The sequence below is a fragment of the Helianthus annuus genome, chromosome 14, assembly GCF_002127325.2.
Source record: "Helianthus annuus cultivar XRQ/B chromosome 14, HanXRQr2.0-SUNRISE, whole genome shotgun sequence".
NCBI classification, from domain to species: domain Eukaryota; kingdom Viridiplantae; phylum Streptophyta; class Magnoliopsida; order Asterales; family Asteraceae; genus Helianthus; species Helianthus annuus.
Window position 1 is genome coordinate 150,220,744 of NC_035446.2, and position 17,264 is coordinate 150,238,007.

The 17,264-nt window shown below is 34.1% G+C and overlaps 2 protein-coding genes across 2 annotated transcripts; both read left to right on the forward strand.

Moving 5' to 3' along the window:
* Positions 1–225: 225 nt before the first annotated feature.
* LOC110898883 lies at positions 226–4,549 on the forward strand. The gene is made up of 18 exons (XM_022145740.1): positions 226–370; positions 440–536; positions 624–704; positions 819–862; positions 1,364–1,397; positions 1,484–1,568; positions 1,818–1,906; positions 2,183–2,257; positions 2,341–2,429; positions 2,512–2,638; positions 2,793–2,882; positions 3,017–3,082; positions 3,174–3,265; positions 3,390–3,455; positions 3,569–3,635; positions 3,834–3,922; positions 4,006–4,126; positions 4,208–4,549. The coding sequence occupies exons 1-18, from the start codon at positions 312–314 to the stop codon at positions 4,280–4,282; spliced, it is 1,446 nt and encodes a 481-aa protein (XP_022001432.1). The 5' UTR covers positions 226–311; the 3' UTR covers positions 4,283–4,549.
* A 1,166-nt stretch (positions 4,550–5,715) lies between these two features.
* Positions 5,716–11,048, forward strand: LOC110898884. The gene is made up of 18 exons (XM_022145742.2): positions 5,716–5,869; positions 5,939–6,035; positions 6,123–6,209; positions 6,317–6,357; positions 6,678–6,711; positions 6,987–7,071; positions 7,334–7,425; positions 7,666–7,740; positions 8,482–8,570; positions 8,656–8,782; positions 8,940–9,029; positions 9,169–9,234; positions 9,304–9,395; positions 9,499–9,564; positions 9,655–9,721; positions 10,283–10,371; positions 10,465–10,585; positions 10,686–11,048. The coding sequence occupies exons 1-18, from the start codon at positions 5,811–5,813 to the stop codon at positions 10,776–10,778; spliced, it is 1,470 nt and encodes a 489-aa protein (XP_022001434.1). The 5' UTR covers positions 5,716–5,810; the 3' UTR covers positions 10,779–11,048.
* The last annotated feature ends 6,216 nt before the right edge of the window (positions 11,049–17,264 follow it).

Here is a 17,264-nt window from a genome sequence, read left to right on the forward strand (position 1 = left end):
TTTTTATAAAAAAATAATGTCGTATGAAAGAGTTATTAACGTTTAAAAAATGGGGGGGAATTGGAGGAGAGAGAAACTATTGGCTTGGATTGACTAGAATGCCCTTGAACAAACTCACGCGCCTCTTTTATTCTTTTCAATTTCCCTGATTTAATCTTAGCCCTTGATTAACTTAATGAATGGTCAAGATCACTTCCTATCCTTCCTAGCCAAATAAACTTCCTATTGCCCAAAATTTAATACAAGGGCGGGAACTTTATACATCACCGCCTCACTGCTGCTACCAGCTTTCCTCACACGATTGATCCGTCATGGAGAAGCATGCAGTTCCGGTGGCTCCGATCGGTGAAAACCCTAAGCCGATTACAAGGTACGCCGATTCAATCGTAGTTGCTTTAACCTTTCGCTAATTGCTAATTTGTTCATCACCTGAACGAAGGTCGCACTGGAAAAGAAGCCTCATTCAATTGACCGGAAAATCCGATCGCCATTACCTTCACGACGTCGCCCCACGCCTGATGCAATCGTATTCCGAAGTAAGAATTTCGGTATTTGTTTGTATTACTTATTATTCTGCTGTAATTTTACTAAATTACTAACCCTAGGTTTGTTTTATTTGGTAGATTGGGGCATTTCCTCATACTTATTATAATCAGGAATTACCTTGTGTAACACATCTCAGAGGGCACCATCCTTTTTCCTTGGTGAGTATCTTTTTCGTTTTACTTCAATTTAAGCCGAATTCAATGAATTATGTTTGGTGTTGAGGGAGTAGAAATTGTAGGAAATTGCTTATATATGATAATGATCTTATGCAGGACTTTATACCTCCGCCAGCCATCCATGGCTTCAGACAGTCAGGGTCAGTCCTCACCTTTTACATCAAGTTGTTGCTTTGCTTAGACTATGCGTTGTCATATAGGCGGCGGAGGGTTTCATATTTCACATGCAAGAACATGCGTTGTGGAGATGTGAAATGTGGTATCGGGTTGAGGTGACTGAATATGATTCGGTTATATATTATTTAATATTAGAAAGAAAATTAATTTTAATCCATTGAGTCGCCGTGGTCTCCCTCTCGTGCCAACACTCTTCTCCACAACGCATGGTCTTATGTATAATATTGTATATTTACATATTGTCTAAGAAAGCCATTCACTCATGTGTGTGTAATGCTTTTAACTTTGATAAATGTTACAAACAGAAACATGTTATGAATCAACCATATGCTATGGTCACTATACTTGAGGGTTTTTTTTTTCTCTCTGAAGTAATTTCAATTACATAACCGGAATGATAATACACTTCTGTTCTATTTCAGAGAATTACTAACATTTTTTTTCTTTATACAATCATTATCCAGGTTGGGTGTCTCTGCTTTAGAATTTGATGCAAAGGTAAAGAGGCTTCATTGGTTGGACACGTATTGTATATGTGATACTATGTTTCCGCAACACCATTTTATCTGTTATTTTTTCCACAGGGAATCTATTTGGCATCAGTGACAAGAGTAGGGTGCTTAACAGTACATGAATTTGAATCTCTATACTGTCAGAGTAACGGGTCTGGTAAGTTTTTCTACTTAGGTCTATGATCTTTGTCACTCTTTGCAATACAATGATTTTGATGAGAGAATTTATTCGAATTTGGGTAGACAGGCGGTGCTATTTCCGTGAACACCATGAAATGTGCTAAGAACTTATTTGGATTTTATACTTATGAACTTATATCACTTTGTTTATGGCCACATGATCTGTTTCAACTTTCAACCATGAATTTCTCACAATCTTCTTTGCATTATTATTTTTTCATTATAGGTGCGGAGGAAGATCAAGGGAAGCATTTGCTACACATTCAGTTACATAGTGCAAATGCTGTTCGCTGGAATCCTGCTAATCAGAATGAGGTGTATTAGTAACTCCTTTTATTCTTGTTGCCATTTTTGTTCCTTTTCCCTCTACAGATGCATATGTTTACACTTTTATATAATGTAATCTATGTTTTTTATCAATCATTGTTCATGAGTTCCAGTAATCCAGTTTCATTGTTCCATGTTTCTTCTTTCGTACTCTATTAGAAAAAAAGCATTTTTTTTACTTCTTTTAATTTTTTTCTATCTTGCTATTATATTTTGTTCCATTATAAGTGGTTTTGGTTATGATTTAACTTACATATCATTCAGGTTGCATGTACATCCCTGAGAAATAACGAAGTTCTTATATTTGACATTGGGTATGCTTCTTCTGAACCAACTGAGGTATGTTTTTTCTTTTATATTCTCATATAAAATCTCGATGAGAACCACCCTGCTAACTTTTTTGTTTTGTTATCGAAATGCAGGTGTTAAGAAAAAGGTCTGCTGTCAGTGTTCATGGTAGTAGTGTGCGACTAGGTTTATCTGACATAGCCTTATCAAATGATGAGGCAAGGTCTGTAAGCAAGAAATATATAATACTCAACTATAATTTAAAATCTTAATATACTACAACATAAAAATATTTTGTTTCATAGGGTACTTGCTTCTGACACATGTGGAGTAATAAGTATCTGGGACAGGAGAGCAAGCAATCGTCCACAATCTGGGCTTACAACTAATGCGACTTACGGTCTCACCAGCATCCAACTAGACGAGAATCAAGTATATTATATTTTATAATATACATGGGTACATGACAAAAGTTTATCTATGTATAGAGTTTTTGTAAATCTCATGTAGTACGTGTTATAATGCATGGATATTAACTCTTTTTCGTATTAATTCAATCAAAACTTACCTCGTATTTGTTTATCAGTGCGTGATTGGCGCTAGTAAGAGTGGCTTTATATATATATGGGATCTACGTGGTGGAAGATCGTCAGCTGCTTTTCAAAGTCACAAGGAGGTGCTCTTTCTGACTTGATAAAATGTTAAACATATTTAGTATACTCGTATCTTTTCTGATTTTATAATCTTCCAAAATTAAAAATAAGAAATTCTTGGTCAATAACTAGATGGTAAACTGTCTACCATTTGCAGGCATACTCTCTTCCTCTAACATCAGTAAGGTTATCATCTATGCTGAATAAAATAGGGCCTCTGAAGGTACGCATAGCCTTTCTTCTATTTTCAATCTATTCTAATTAATTAAGCTTTATATATTTATAAATTCAATATCTCATATTGTATGGTGCAGGCACAATCAAATATTCTACCTAAAGAAATTCAGTCTATCAACATTAATCCATCTTGTCCATATCAGTTGGGGTTCCATCTTGATGATGGTTGGTAAGTTAACTCTGGAAATTAAATCGTTTGTCATTTAAATTTATTTGATGTGTGTTTTTCTCTCTCTCTCTTTTTTTTTTTTGTACTTTAATGTCGCTTATTTTGATTCCTTTATTAATTTTAGGTCAGGTGTTTTGGATTTGCATAATTTCCAAGTGTCACATATTCATTGCCCTCCTCCTACGTGGCTGTTAGTCTTTCTTTCTCCTCTCTGTCATTCAAGAGATTTTAAATCTCTATTATTTTTTTTAATAAATTTAAATGATCCCATGTTTGTAATATTTATCATGTTTGTCGAAATAGGGATCAATTAAACGCTGCACTTTTTATATCCCTATCAAGGAAACCATCATGGCTACCTAAACACTCTGTAAGAAATTTATTCTTCATTTCTATGTTATTAATAATTAATACATGCTCCCTTTCTGTAAGACATTAGTTCTGTGACAACACTACTAAACTCCCAACACCAAATTATATGAAGTTTTCCGGTCACTTTAGTTGTCCGTTATGTGTTTTATTATAAAATCGGTAATAATTAATAAAAGCATGGCTCAACTATGTGCAGATTTATGCAGTTGGGTCGACTTCAAGCAATGGCCTGCACCTTTTAGATTTCTATCCACACACCAGCTCCCCGTGCCATGTGGATTACGAGTAAGAAACTTCTCTCTTTTTTCTCTTTCTTTATAAGAACAGATGGATGCTTAAATGTCAATCATGTCTACTTGTTGCTGTAGTGACTCAAAGAATCCCAGTGAGACCTTTGAGTGTAAACAAAATGTATTTGTACCATTATCTGGACATGTTACGGCTTGTGCTGCTCATCCTCTTAATGGCACCATTGTTGCTGGAACCGCGGTGTGTATATCCGTTGCTCTCTTTAATATCTGTGTTCTTGATGGGAATATGAAAAGGCTAACGTAACATTGTTTGTTCTAGGAAGCCTCTTTATTAATGATTTCTCAAAAGCACCTTTGCAAGAAAGGAGACGGCGACGATGATGAGCATTCATGAAAGACAATAAACCCTGGAACTGTAAAACTGCTATTGCGAGTGTTATAATAGAGGAATGGGATATCTTGAAGATGATGTCTTTGCATAAATAAAGTTAGTTCAAAAGTAAGATGTGTCCAAAGGTTTCAGAGGCTATTTTTGCTGTTTAGGATCTATAGAATAATGTGAATGTATGATGTATCGTATATGATGGAATCCCCTTTCTTCCCTTAATTGGGAATGAGTGGTGTGGATTTGATGATTTATACAAGTAGAGCTTTTGAGACACTCGGTTGTAGATCCTGTTCCATATGTGTGATTTGGGGATTTTTTAGAAGAACCACAGGCTTTCTTTATGAGCCTAGTCCATATTTTTATATCAAAACATCCTTCGTAAAGAGCCCATACATTTTTTTAATCATTTAGCCAATAGCAGCCCAAAATCCCAAATGAGTAACACACCCCTTTCTCTCATGCCTCTCTGTTTCTCTCTAGAAGAATGATACATTTGGCCCTTAGCATCAGGTTCTTTGATTTTTGGTTTTGAATCTGGTTATTCAATGGTACCATAGGCTCCTTCTCTCATCTTTTCAACAAAATTACTTTCTTTAACCAAAAAATGACACTTTGTTCCCAATAAAGGCAGTAAAGGATTTTTGTGACCTTTTTTTTGAATTCAGCTTGTTTGGTTGTAAAAAAAAAGGATTTTCTGTTCCGTTTTCAGTTCAATCTAAATAAACTTTCAACCTGAACAACCCGAACCAATGTGCACCCCTAATAAAATGAAAGTAAAAAAGGCATTCAGAATGAAAACCTTAAAAATATGTGAAGGAGTTTAGTTATATTATAAGGAATGGTTGTTAGTGTTTTTGAGTGGTTGTGAGTGGAGAAGAGAGAAAATATATGGGAAAAAAAATTTGAAGGGAGAAAACCTTATAATTTTTTTTAATATTTTTAAAAATGGTTGTGAGTAAAGGAGAGAGAAAATGTAATGATAAATGTATAAAAATATTGTTTAATTGAAAAGAAGAGAGAAAAAATAGTTCTTTTTAGTGGAAATATATGGATATGGATAGGGAATTCATTGCGAATGATCTAATTACCTTCATGTGCATTAAACGATGGTATTCGATGAATATAAAATGCCCGCCCATTGATAAAACGAAATCCATAACAATCACTAAATTAAATGAAAACTGAAAAGGACGGTAGATGTGTTTAGTGCCCACTAAATTTAAACCTCTCGTTCTAGAAGATTTCTTGTATTTTAAACGACTGAGATTTGATGTTAGCCTTATCTAACCATGGAGAGTGATTTCAGGTCCTTTAACTTTATCAGCTACATAAGAATATACAATGTCGGTTTACAGGTAAGAATCACTAAAATAAAATAAAATTTATGATACACGTAGTTATTAAAACTAAAATAGTTAATGCCTAAGATATCTACCATTTTAATATTTTATTTCGTATCAAACATTTAACATAAGGGCGGGAACTCTACCACCAACTCCGTCACTCCGTTACCTTCGATTTCACATAATCCGTCATGGAAAAGTACGCAGTTCCGGTGGCTCCGATCGGTGAAAACCCTAAGCCAATCACAAGGTACGCCGATTCAATCGTCATTGTTTTAACCTTTCGCTAATTGCTAATTTGTTCATCACTTGACCCAAGGTCGCACTGGAAAAGAAGCCTCGTTGAATTGACCGGAAAATGCGATCGTCATCACCTTCACGACGTCGCCCCACGGCTGATGCAATCGTATTCCGAAGTAAGAGTTTCGGTATTTGATTGTATTGCTTATTGTTCTGCTGTAATTTTGCTAAATTACTAACCCTAGGTTTGTTTTGTTTGGCAGATTGGGGCATTTCTGCATAAGTATAAGTATCATAACGAGGGTACACCTTGCAAAACGCATTTTAGACAGTATTATCGTTTTGTTCTGGTGAGTGTTTTTTATTTGGTTTGGTTTGAATTAAGAAATATGCAATCATAGAAGTCCCAATTGGTTATAGATGCTAATGATTTTTTTGTTTGTTTTGTTTTTTGTAGGATGAACCGCCCTCAGTTATCACCGGCATCAGACAGTCAGTGTTAGTACTCAACTTTCATATCAAGCTGTTGAGTTTGGTTATGTGTAGTTAGTAGTATGTACACGTATTGTCTAAGAAAGTGAATTCACATATTATGCTTATGTTATGCGTGTGTGACGCAATTAACTTTGATATATGCTACAAGCAATGTTATGAAGTTAATTATATGCCATGGGCCTATAGCCACTACCATGATCAACTGAATTTCAATGTATACTTTATTTCTAATTAGAATGATAATAACGGTTTTCTTTTTTCTGTTGTGTTTATGTTTCAAAGAATCACTAACATTCAGTTTTATTGATAAAATCATCATCCAGGTTGGGTGTCTCTGCGTTGGAATTTGATGCAAAGGTAAAGTTGCTTCTTTATTTGTTTGACACATATAGTATCTGTGATCGAGCCGGGGGTCTCACTGGAAGCAGCCTCTCTATTCCTACGGGGTAGAGGTAAGGCTGTCTACATCTTACCCTCCTCAGACCCTACCTTAGCTTTGCTATTGGTGGGATATACTGAGTATGATGATGATATAGTATCTGTGATCCTATGTAATTCCATCTTTTATTTTTAGATACAGGACTAGGAGTAGCGCGTACGCCTTAGTAATTCCATCTTTTATTTTTTCTCAGGGAATATATTTGGCATCAGTGACTAAACCAGGGTGCTTAACAGTACACGAGTTTGAATCTCTATACTGTCAGAGTAATGGGTCTGGTAAGTTTTTGAAATTTGGTCTATCATCTTTGTTACCCTTTGAAAATTTCAATCCGATTATTTTAATGAGAGAATTGATTAGAATTTGGGTAGACCAACTGGCTACTGCTGTGAATGACATTAAATGTTCAATTTTTATCTGGATTTTCATACTAATGAACTTATATTACTTTGTTTTTTCCCCACATGAACTGTTTTTACTTTCAACCATAAACTTTTAAAAAAACCCCTCTTTCATTATTATACCTTTTTTTTATTATAGGTACAAGGGAAGATCAGGGGAAACAATTGCTACACATTCCTGTATTTAGTGGTGCGAATGCTGTTCGCTGGAATCCTGCTAGTCAGGATGAGGTGTATTATTAACTTCTTTTCTTCTTATTGTCTTAGTTCATGAGTTCTAGTTTGATTGTTCTATGTGATATTCATAAGAAAAGAGATCCAAAAGCACAAAAGTATTGCCAGTGTCTCTGACCTTAAATGTGTTACCTTTTTCGTTTTCTATTTGAAAAAAAGGCAGTCTTTTGATCCTCCTGTCATATTTTGTTCCATTATAAGTTCTTTTGGTTAAGATTTAACTTGCATGTTGTTCAGGTTGTATGTACATCCCTGATCAATAATGAAGTTCTTATCTTTGACATTGGTTATGTTTCTTCTGAACCGACTGAGGTATGTTTTTTCTTTCTGTATATTCTCATTTTCTTTGCAGTCGCTTGCTAATCTATAGCAAACCTTTGGTGGAATTTAGTATCACACTATGTTTTAGCCAGACGATTTACTAATGCAAAATTTGTTGATATTTTAACCTAAGACATTCATTCAATTTGGGCGAATCATAAGCATGAAATGTACTGGACTTGCATGAACACATTTTTATAGTTTCATCAATAAAAACTTATTGATTATGTGAAATTAGGTTAAACAAGTTATGTTGAATATATAACATCTGATGGAATAAATTGGCCTCAAATTCAACATCTGGGGGTCTAAATAAGCGAGGGAGGGAAGAAAAGTTACACGTACGGATCAGAAGAGTGATGTGGCATTAAGTTCAAATCGTTTTTATACAAACTGAGTGAAAAAAAAAACAATACACTTTAAGCTCAAAGGCGACACTTTTCATTTTAATAGTTTAAACCTGCTTTTCTTCTCTTTGTATCAAGTCATTTTCATATATGGGAGATTATTAACCATGAAAGGGTTTGAATGATGATATCTATCTTCTGTACCTTGATGGGGTAACCTTTTCCTCGGTTATGCAAGTAAACGTATGCTATGGAACATGTTTGGGTAATTGGTTATTGGATTTTAATGATGAAGTTTTTCCATATAGTTTTTATAGTCCTTTTACAATATAAATTTTTGATGAGGATCCTGCCAACTTTAGTTTGTCTTGTTATCGATATGCAGGTATTAAGAAAAAGGCCTACTGTCAATGTTCATGGTAGTAGTGTGCGACAAGGTTTTTCTGACATAGCCTTGTCTAATGATGATGCAAGGTCTGTAAACAAGAAAAAAAACATAATACTGAACAATAACTAAAAATCTTAAAAGATTGCAACGTTGAAAGATTTTGTTTTATAGGGTACTTGCTTCCGATACATATGGAGCAATAAGTATATGGGACAGGAGAGCAAGCAATCTTCCACAATCTGGGCTTACAACTAATGCGACTTACGGTCTCACCAGCATCCAACTCGATGAGAATCAAGTAAATTACTTAATATTGTATAACATACATGGGTACATGATAACATTTATCTATATATAAAGTTTTTGTAAATATTATGTAGTATGTGTTATAACACATGGAAATTAGCTTTTTCTGAATTAATTCTATCAAGACTTACATCACATTCGTTTATCAGTGTGTGATTGGTGCTACAAAGAGTGGCTTTATATATATTTGGGATCTACGTGGTGGAAGATCTTCAGCTGCTTTTCAAAGTCACAAGGAGGTGCTCTTTCTGTTTTTATAAAATGTTGACAGTTACCTTGAATATGAATAGCCAACTTTTTTTTCACTCATATTTTTTTTTTTCTAATTTATAATTTTCCAAAAGATTGAAATAATAATAAACTGTCTTCTACTGGCAGGCATACTCTTCTCCTCTAACATCAGTAAGGTTATCATCCATGCTGAATAAAATCGGGCCTCTGAAGGTATGTTTTTTTCTTATATTTTTAATGAATTAAGATTTATTTTTTATAATTTCATATTGTATGGTGCAGGCACAATCAAATATTTTACCTAAAGAAATAGAGTCTATCAACATTAATCCTTCTTGTTCATATCAACTAGGGTTCCATCTTGATGATGGTTGGTAAGTTAACTCAGGAAATTAATTCATGTGTCATTTAAATTCCTTTTACCAGTTTTTTATTGTATTTCAAAGTCACTAATTTTAATTGCTTTGTTAACTTTAGGTCTGGTGTTTTGGATTTGCACAATTTCCAAGTGTCACATATTCATTGCCCTCCCCCTCCCTGGCTGTTAGTCTCTCTCTCCTCTTTATTATTATTTTAATAAATTTTTAATGATCCCAAGTTGGTAATATATACTTTGTTTGTTGACGAAATTAGGGATGAATCAAATGATGTAATTCCTATGTCCCCACCAAGGAAAGCATCATGGCTACCTAAACACTCTGTAAGCAATTTATTTTTCATTTTACTGTTTTCAATAATTGATATATATAAAGTTTTCTGGTCACTTTGATTGTCCATTGTGTGTTTTATTATTGAATTGGTAATAATTAATAGAGTAAAATGTTATTATCGTCCCTGAGGTTTGGCCAGTTTGCACTTTCGTCCAAAGGTTTGTTTTTTTTTTTTTCCGCATCTGGATCCAAAAGGTTTGAAATCTTGTCATTTTCATTCGGCTCATTAACTTCATCCATTTTTCTCTGTTAACAGGAGTATTTCCGTCTTTTTTGCTAACTTAAAGGGCAATTTGGTCTTTTTCACTTTATGTAAAAAGACTGAATTGCCCTTTAAGTTACCAAAAAAGACGGAAATACCGCTGACTTAACGGAGAAAAATGGATGGAGTTAACGGGCTGGATGAAAATGGCTAGATTTCAAACCTTTTAGATCCAGATGCGGAAAAACAAACCTTTAGACGAAAGTCGCAAAACTGGCCAAACCTCAGGGACGAAAATGGCATTTTATTCTAAGTAATATAAACATGTTTCAACTATGTGTCTGTGCAGATTTATGCAGTTGGGTCGACTTCAAATAATGGTCTGCACCTTTTAGACTTTTATCCACACACCAGCTCTCCGTGCCATGTAGATTACGAGTAAGGAACTTCACTGTTATTTTTTCTGTTTTTTTCCTCTTTTTTAAGAACAGATGAATGCTAAAATGTCAATCATGTCTATTTTTTCTGTAGCGAATCAAAGAATCCCGGTGAGACCCTTGAGTGCAAACAAAATGTATTTGTACCATTATCTGGACTTGTTACTGCTTGTGCTACTCATCCCCTTAATGGAACCATTGTTGCTGGAACCGTGGTGCGTATACATACACTAGTATATTTGTTGCTTTTTTTTTATTAGCTATGTTCTTGATGGAAATGCGTAAAGGCTAATATAACAATGTTGTTTATTTTAGGAAGCGTCTTTGTTAATGATTTCTCAAAAGCACCTTTGCAAGAAAGGAGATGATGATGATATGATGGCGACGTTGAGCATTCATGATTCATGAAAGACAATAAACCCTGCAACCGTTGGTTGAACAGTAAATAGGTTCAAAGGTTTCAGTGGCTGTTTTTGTCGTTTGGGATTTATAGAATGATGTATTGTATGTTGATGGAATCCCCCTCCTTCCTTTATCTGGGAATGAATGGTGTGGATTTGAATGATAACGAGTCTTGTACGATATGGCGTGAGTTGGTTATGGTTGACATGATTCAATGTTATGAGAGGATAGTAATAAAGGTCCTTGATATTCAAATTTAATCACGATTAAAGGAAATTCGAATTTGTTATGAGTTAGAAGGTGCAAAGTTCATGGTCGTTTGAGGCTAACCTGACTTCTTGTTTCGTAAACAACAGGGGATCAAGGGGGGCAATCGATCGAACAACGTGTCTAACATGTAACTTCAATATGAGTGCTAGTCCAACTACCTAACCTATAACTTATGTGATGAGCATTTCAAAACTCTTGTCATTGATGGGAAAATGCAATAACGAGTACAAGTGCGACAGCCTATTGCATGATAGAAGTCTCAAAGCCAAGTTTAAAGGATCCAAATCATCCACGAGTACAAGTGCGACAGCCTATTGCAGACCACAATAACCAAATGATCCCAAGTTTATATAAGGTATCGTTAAAGCCAAATATCCTAAGTCTTATACTAGGTTAACGTCTAAGTTTCATCACGCTAATTGGTTCGTTTATTAATTAAGTGTCATGCTATTATAGAATGTGTTAAATTACGAATAACACTATTTAATGATTGCATTCTTTAGTTACCTATTTCTAAATTTTCCCGAGATTTCATTTTGTATCACTGAAATATCAAAATTTCATATATTGACACAATAACATGTTTATAGATACTTATCTAGTTGTATATTGTATATATTTAAAAAATGTAGAACATTTGAATTTCATCTACGTAATTTAACACATGTATTTAAATCTTTTAAACAGTCAAATTTATTTAAGTTTGCATAAACTAGTTTGTGATTTACAAAATTAACAATCTGATTAAAATACTTGAATAAATAAGGATATACTCATATACAACATGGGGAAGTTTTAAATGAAAACCACTAGTTATTGTGAAAACTCGAAAACTAATTAAAAAAACCAAAAAAACCATACCATTTTTTTTTGCATATCAATTTTCGCAGGTTTTTTTATATAAAAAAGAAATTTAAACAATTTTTTTTTTGTAGTGCACATGTGTAATACTACACATGTATATGTGTACTACAATTTTTTTTTTTTGAAAAAAAGTTTTTTTTTATATATAAAAACCTGCGATTTTTATAAAAAAAACTGAAAAAAATTTTTTGGGTGTGTTTTTTAGGCTTTTTTTAGTTAGTTTTCAAGTTTTCACAATAAAAGTGGTTTTTATTTGAATCATCCCCTATACAACATATACATAAATAATTAAACAAAGAGACGTGGGCCAACTAAGAGGCTGTTTGGTAGCCTCTTAATGACCATTCAGATACTACCTCTTAATGGTTTAAAACCTCTGAATGAATAAGAGGTAACCTCAAGTCTGAATGGTTAAGAGGTAACCTCTGAATGGTAAATCATCACATGTCACATTCTTCTACCTTCTCATTGGTAAAATTCTTAATGGTTCCATTAAGAGGTAGCCTCTTAATGATCATTCAGAGGCTACCAAACAGCCCCTAAGTTTGTTAGGTTATCAGAAGATGGGCCAAGAGTGGTGGGTAACAGGATGAGGGCCCAAACCTTCTCTTGAGCAAACCAATGGGTCAATTATTCGTGAGTCGTAACAATGTGACAATATTAAATATTGAATATTTATTTCTTTAATACATAAATGGGTGAAAGATCCACTAAAAAGTAGATTTTGCCTAAGTAGCTTAAGAAGAATTGTGGTGATAACATGTGTCACTTCTTATAAGTAGGAACGAAAGACATTTTGGTAGTAAAACATTTTGATACTTATAAGTAGGAGTGTGAAAATGACATGTGACACTCCTATTGTTTTTTTTAAATACAACAAAAAAATCTAGTACAAAAAATCTAGCACAAAAAATTCAGTACAAAAAATAGTAAAAAAAATCTAGTACAAAAAATATAGTAGAAAAATTCCAAGCACAAAAAATTTAGAAAAAAAAAATTTAAGACAAAAAATTTCAACCCAAAAAATTTAGCACAAAAATATAGTACAAAAACCCAACACAAAAATGCTATACAACATAAAAATACAACACATTTTTGTGGGTTTTTTTTAGTCGTCATATTTTATATAGCAATATGATACTCAAATTAAATATAAAAAGACGCTCGATTTTATGGTGAATTTTTTAATAAAAAAATAATGTCATATAAAAAAATTATGATTGTTTAAAAATTGGGGTGGAATATGCATGTGCCTTGCATGTGGAGAGAGAAAATTAATAAATAGGATTTTCCAAAGATACCCTTACACTCCTCTTTTTCCCTACATTTCCTTTTACATTTCCATCTTAACCATTTTAATTTGAAAAATGAATGACTAAGATTCTTTCTCATCCTACTTAGACGAAATAAATTTTTTATTTGATCTTACCCCTACAAATAGGTTAACCCAATCGACACAACATATTATATATATTGACTTGTAGGCGACTTATAAACACAATCAAATCAAACCATGTGTAATTCACATATGATGCATTCATGTTTTTGATGTATGCTTTTGATACATGGATGATATGTATTAAGTGGAGGGTTCAAATGAGAAGAAATGTTTTGGAAGAAGAAAAAATAAAAAGTTTCAACCAATAAGAATGATTAATTTTACTTCATTTAATATTTGCATTTAATTTTAATGTAAGGGTACATTTGTAAACTTACCTAGATCATTAATTTCTAGTCTTCCTCTTTAATAGCAAACTAAATTAAATTTGTAACTTATTTTCAAAATATATATTTTTTCCAAAAAATAAAAAAAAATATTTTAGAGTGTAGGATAAATTACTAGGTGTGTAGGATAAATTACGAGTTGTGTAGGATAAATTTAAATATGTGTAGGATAAATTTCGATATGTGCAGGATAACTTTTTATGTTGTGTAGGATAACTTTTTATGTGTGTAAGCAAAATAAAAATATTGTAGAGAATAATAGTCTTTATGAGTAATTAATTACTTAAATATAGTGATAAATGAGATGTAAGAAAAACTACTTAATATTTTACAATTGTACCCTTTATTCTTTTTCTTCTCAATTAAATTTTTTTCTCAAATGACCCCCCTATGTATTAATTACATTAAATGTTGGATGAACTTCACATATTTTATCCATTTATTGTCAAATATCCCTATTATTTTAAAGAAAACTAGTGGTATTTCCTGCGCTTTACGGCGGAATTTCGGTTAGTATCGATTCGGTTCAATATGGTATCAGCACGATACCAAAACTCGGCATAACAATCGGCACGTGTTTTACATCGATTGAAGACCATAAAAACAAATATTCGTATCAGTATCAGCATTGTTTGGTCGATGTCGATCTGATTCGTTCTGGTACTGGTATGGTATCGACACTTAATACAACTCACAATACCAAAAAATACTTTATTGCGAACACAACTCTGATTCAACGAATTCTATAGCGCCACATCGAGAAAACCATAAAAATGAATACCGTAACAATATCGATGTTGTTTGGTTGGTATATGTTTGATTTGTGAAGATAAAAAAGAAAATCACCTATATTTGACCCATTCGAATAGAACTTTTATCAAATCGTAGATAATAATAAGCACATCGTGACGGTATATTCAGAATTTTATAACACGTTATATTACATTAACAAAAAAGCGAAAAAAGGTAATCAACATCATTTTATAAAAAAGGCCTAAACCGATGTTATACGATATCCGGACTGATGTCGAGTAATATTAAAAAAGGGACAATAAAAATATGAGAAAAAACTATATATTAATTAAAGGTTTCGTTTTATCGCTTCCCGCTTGCCAAAACACGCACAACTCGCACACCTATCGCAATCTAAAACGCTAACTAATCGCGAACAAACTAAAAATATAAGGGCAATGCTCCCATACGCTACACACCTCGCTTATGCTACGCTACATCATGTTTATCTCACCCACGCTACACGCTATTTAGAGAAGGTGAATACGTGCAAAATATGTGTTTATGTGAATTATGTGCTAATACGGGCTTATGTGAATTATATGTATACGTGCGAATACGTGATTATGTGCTTATGTAATTACGTGATTATGTGTCTTATGTGAATAATAATAATAGAATATACGGTATAATGGAACGCTAAACTTTTCAACAAACCCGTTATAATCGAATCTCATCTAATTCATCATGATGACATCTGCAGAGGAACTCACGCTTGACAATGTCTTCTCTTGGATCCCACACTCGCCGAACTATCTAGCGAAACAATGCTGACAAACGCATCGCCTCTCTCATGGCCAAGGAAATGGCCAAGGTGATCCCTCAAATTGTCAGTGAAATTCACGCTGTCAGTAGCACCTCTTCGGTTGATTCCAAGAATGACTCGCCGAAAGCTCCGTTCAGCTTCAAGCAGTTCAAAGCTTGTGGTCCTATGACCTTTACTGGTGAAGATGGACCCAGTACGATGTTTCAATGGTTTGATTCGATCGAAGTTACTTCCCGACAAAGTGGATGTCCCGAGAATCTCCGCACTGTCAACGCTGTTAGTGCATAAATGTCTATCGCCTCCATCAATCAAAATCGTAGTAGAAACCGAAGAATGCAAGACTTGATGATGTTACTAGTTAGTAAAGGCAAGGTGGCAATTGTGTAAATAATGAGATTTCTCATTATAACCTTGGCCTATAAATAGAACCATTAGGGTTCTCATTTAAGACTTTTAGCTCATTTGGAGATTTTGGAGATTCTAGTCTAGAGAGAGAAAGTCTAGAGAGAGAAAGTACTCTCCACGTGATTTTTGCTTGTACACGTCATCTTCATCAATAAAATCACGGTTCTAGTACGTTATTATGTGTTCGGTCACGCACGTTCACGGATTCCGCACGTCGAATGTTCGTTACGCAATCGAACGGTATCAAAACCGGTCCTACAAGTGGTATCAGAGCTAGGAGCTCGATTGCACTGATCAAACGCATTGATTCGTACCAGATTTCAGCAATTTCAGATCCGATTTCATCTATTTCTTCATTTTTTCACATTTTTCACGTTTTTTCCTGAAAAACGTCAAATTGAACGGGATTTTACGGTCCGAATCGGCTGATTTTTTGATATGTTGTGCGAAAATATCTGATCTATAACCCTACCAAATTTCAGATTCAAACTCCTAGCCGATTAGGAGAAATTCGAGTTTTTAGGTCCGATTTAGTTTGAATCAGCTAGGTTCCGTTTGAAATTGACACATCTCGTTTGAAATTGGCCATCCCGTTTGAACTTATCGTTTGAAGTGGTCCTATCGTTTGAAAACTACACCTTCCGTTTGAGGGTGTGTTGTTTCCGTTTTGAAAGCAGCCTTTCCGTTTGAATTGTATCGTTTGAACTTGACTTCCGTTTGAAACAATGGCCGTTTGAAAGTAACATATATATGGATTCCGTTTGAAGGATTTGGGTTGTATCGTTTGAGGCTTGCTGTCCCGCTTGAAACGACACACCGCTTGAAACGTCACACCGCTTGAAACTGACACACCGCTTGAAAGTGCATTGATATTATCATTTCATTTTTTAAAGTTTCTAAGCCTCGTAAATTGAAAATCAGTTGCATGTGAGGATGACCATGTGACAAGAATTGTGAGGTCCAATGATAATCAATTGAGTGCTGTATTTGAAAGTTGTTGACTGTACACCTTATATTTTCGGCCCAATACATGTGACCTATTAACTGTCACACCCCGATTTCCACGTGTCTCACCGGTGGGCCCGGTGGGGGATTACCGTGACGTAGTTGGCAACATTATAGTCAAACCACACAATATATATGAATGCACAGCGGAAGCAATAAGATAATATATTTCAACATTTAGTGTAATATCAATGTATCACCATTGTTGAAATAATAATCAATAGGGGATCTAATAATAATATCAAAAGTATTGTTCAACAGACTTCAGGCATCTTAAGCTTGCGAGACTTCTAATGATGCTAAGGAGAAATCCCAGCCAATTACGCATAGTACCTGCATTTAGTCTTTTTGGGGAAAATACGTCAGTTTACACTGGTAAATACATTCAACTGACTCATTTTGGAAAAATGATTTAAAATTGGTTTGAATGCACATGGCACAAAATATCCTTGATTAAAATGCACAAAGGCAAGATTAACCTTTTTATAACTTGGGAGAATTATTTAATATTATAATCTTGTGAACGAATTACATGTTCCTTTTGCGTTCAGTAGCCCGGATCTAGTCCGGGTTAAAGATCAATAGACACACCACATAGCATATAACACCGTGGCGGGTAACCAACGGCTATGCCTTTATAATTATGGACATAATGCCGGGTGTAC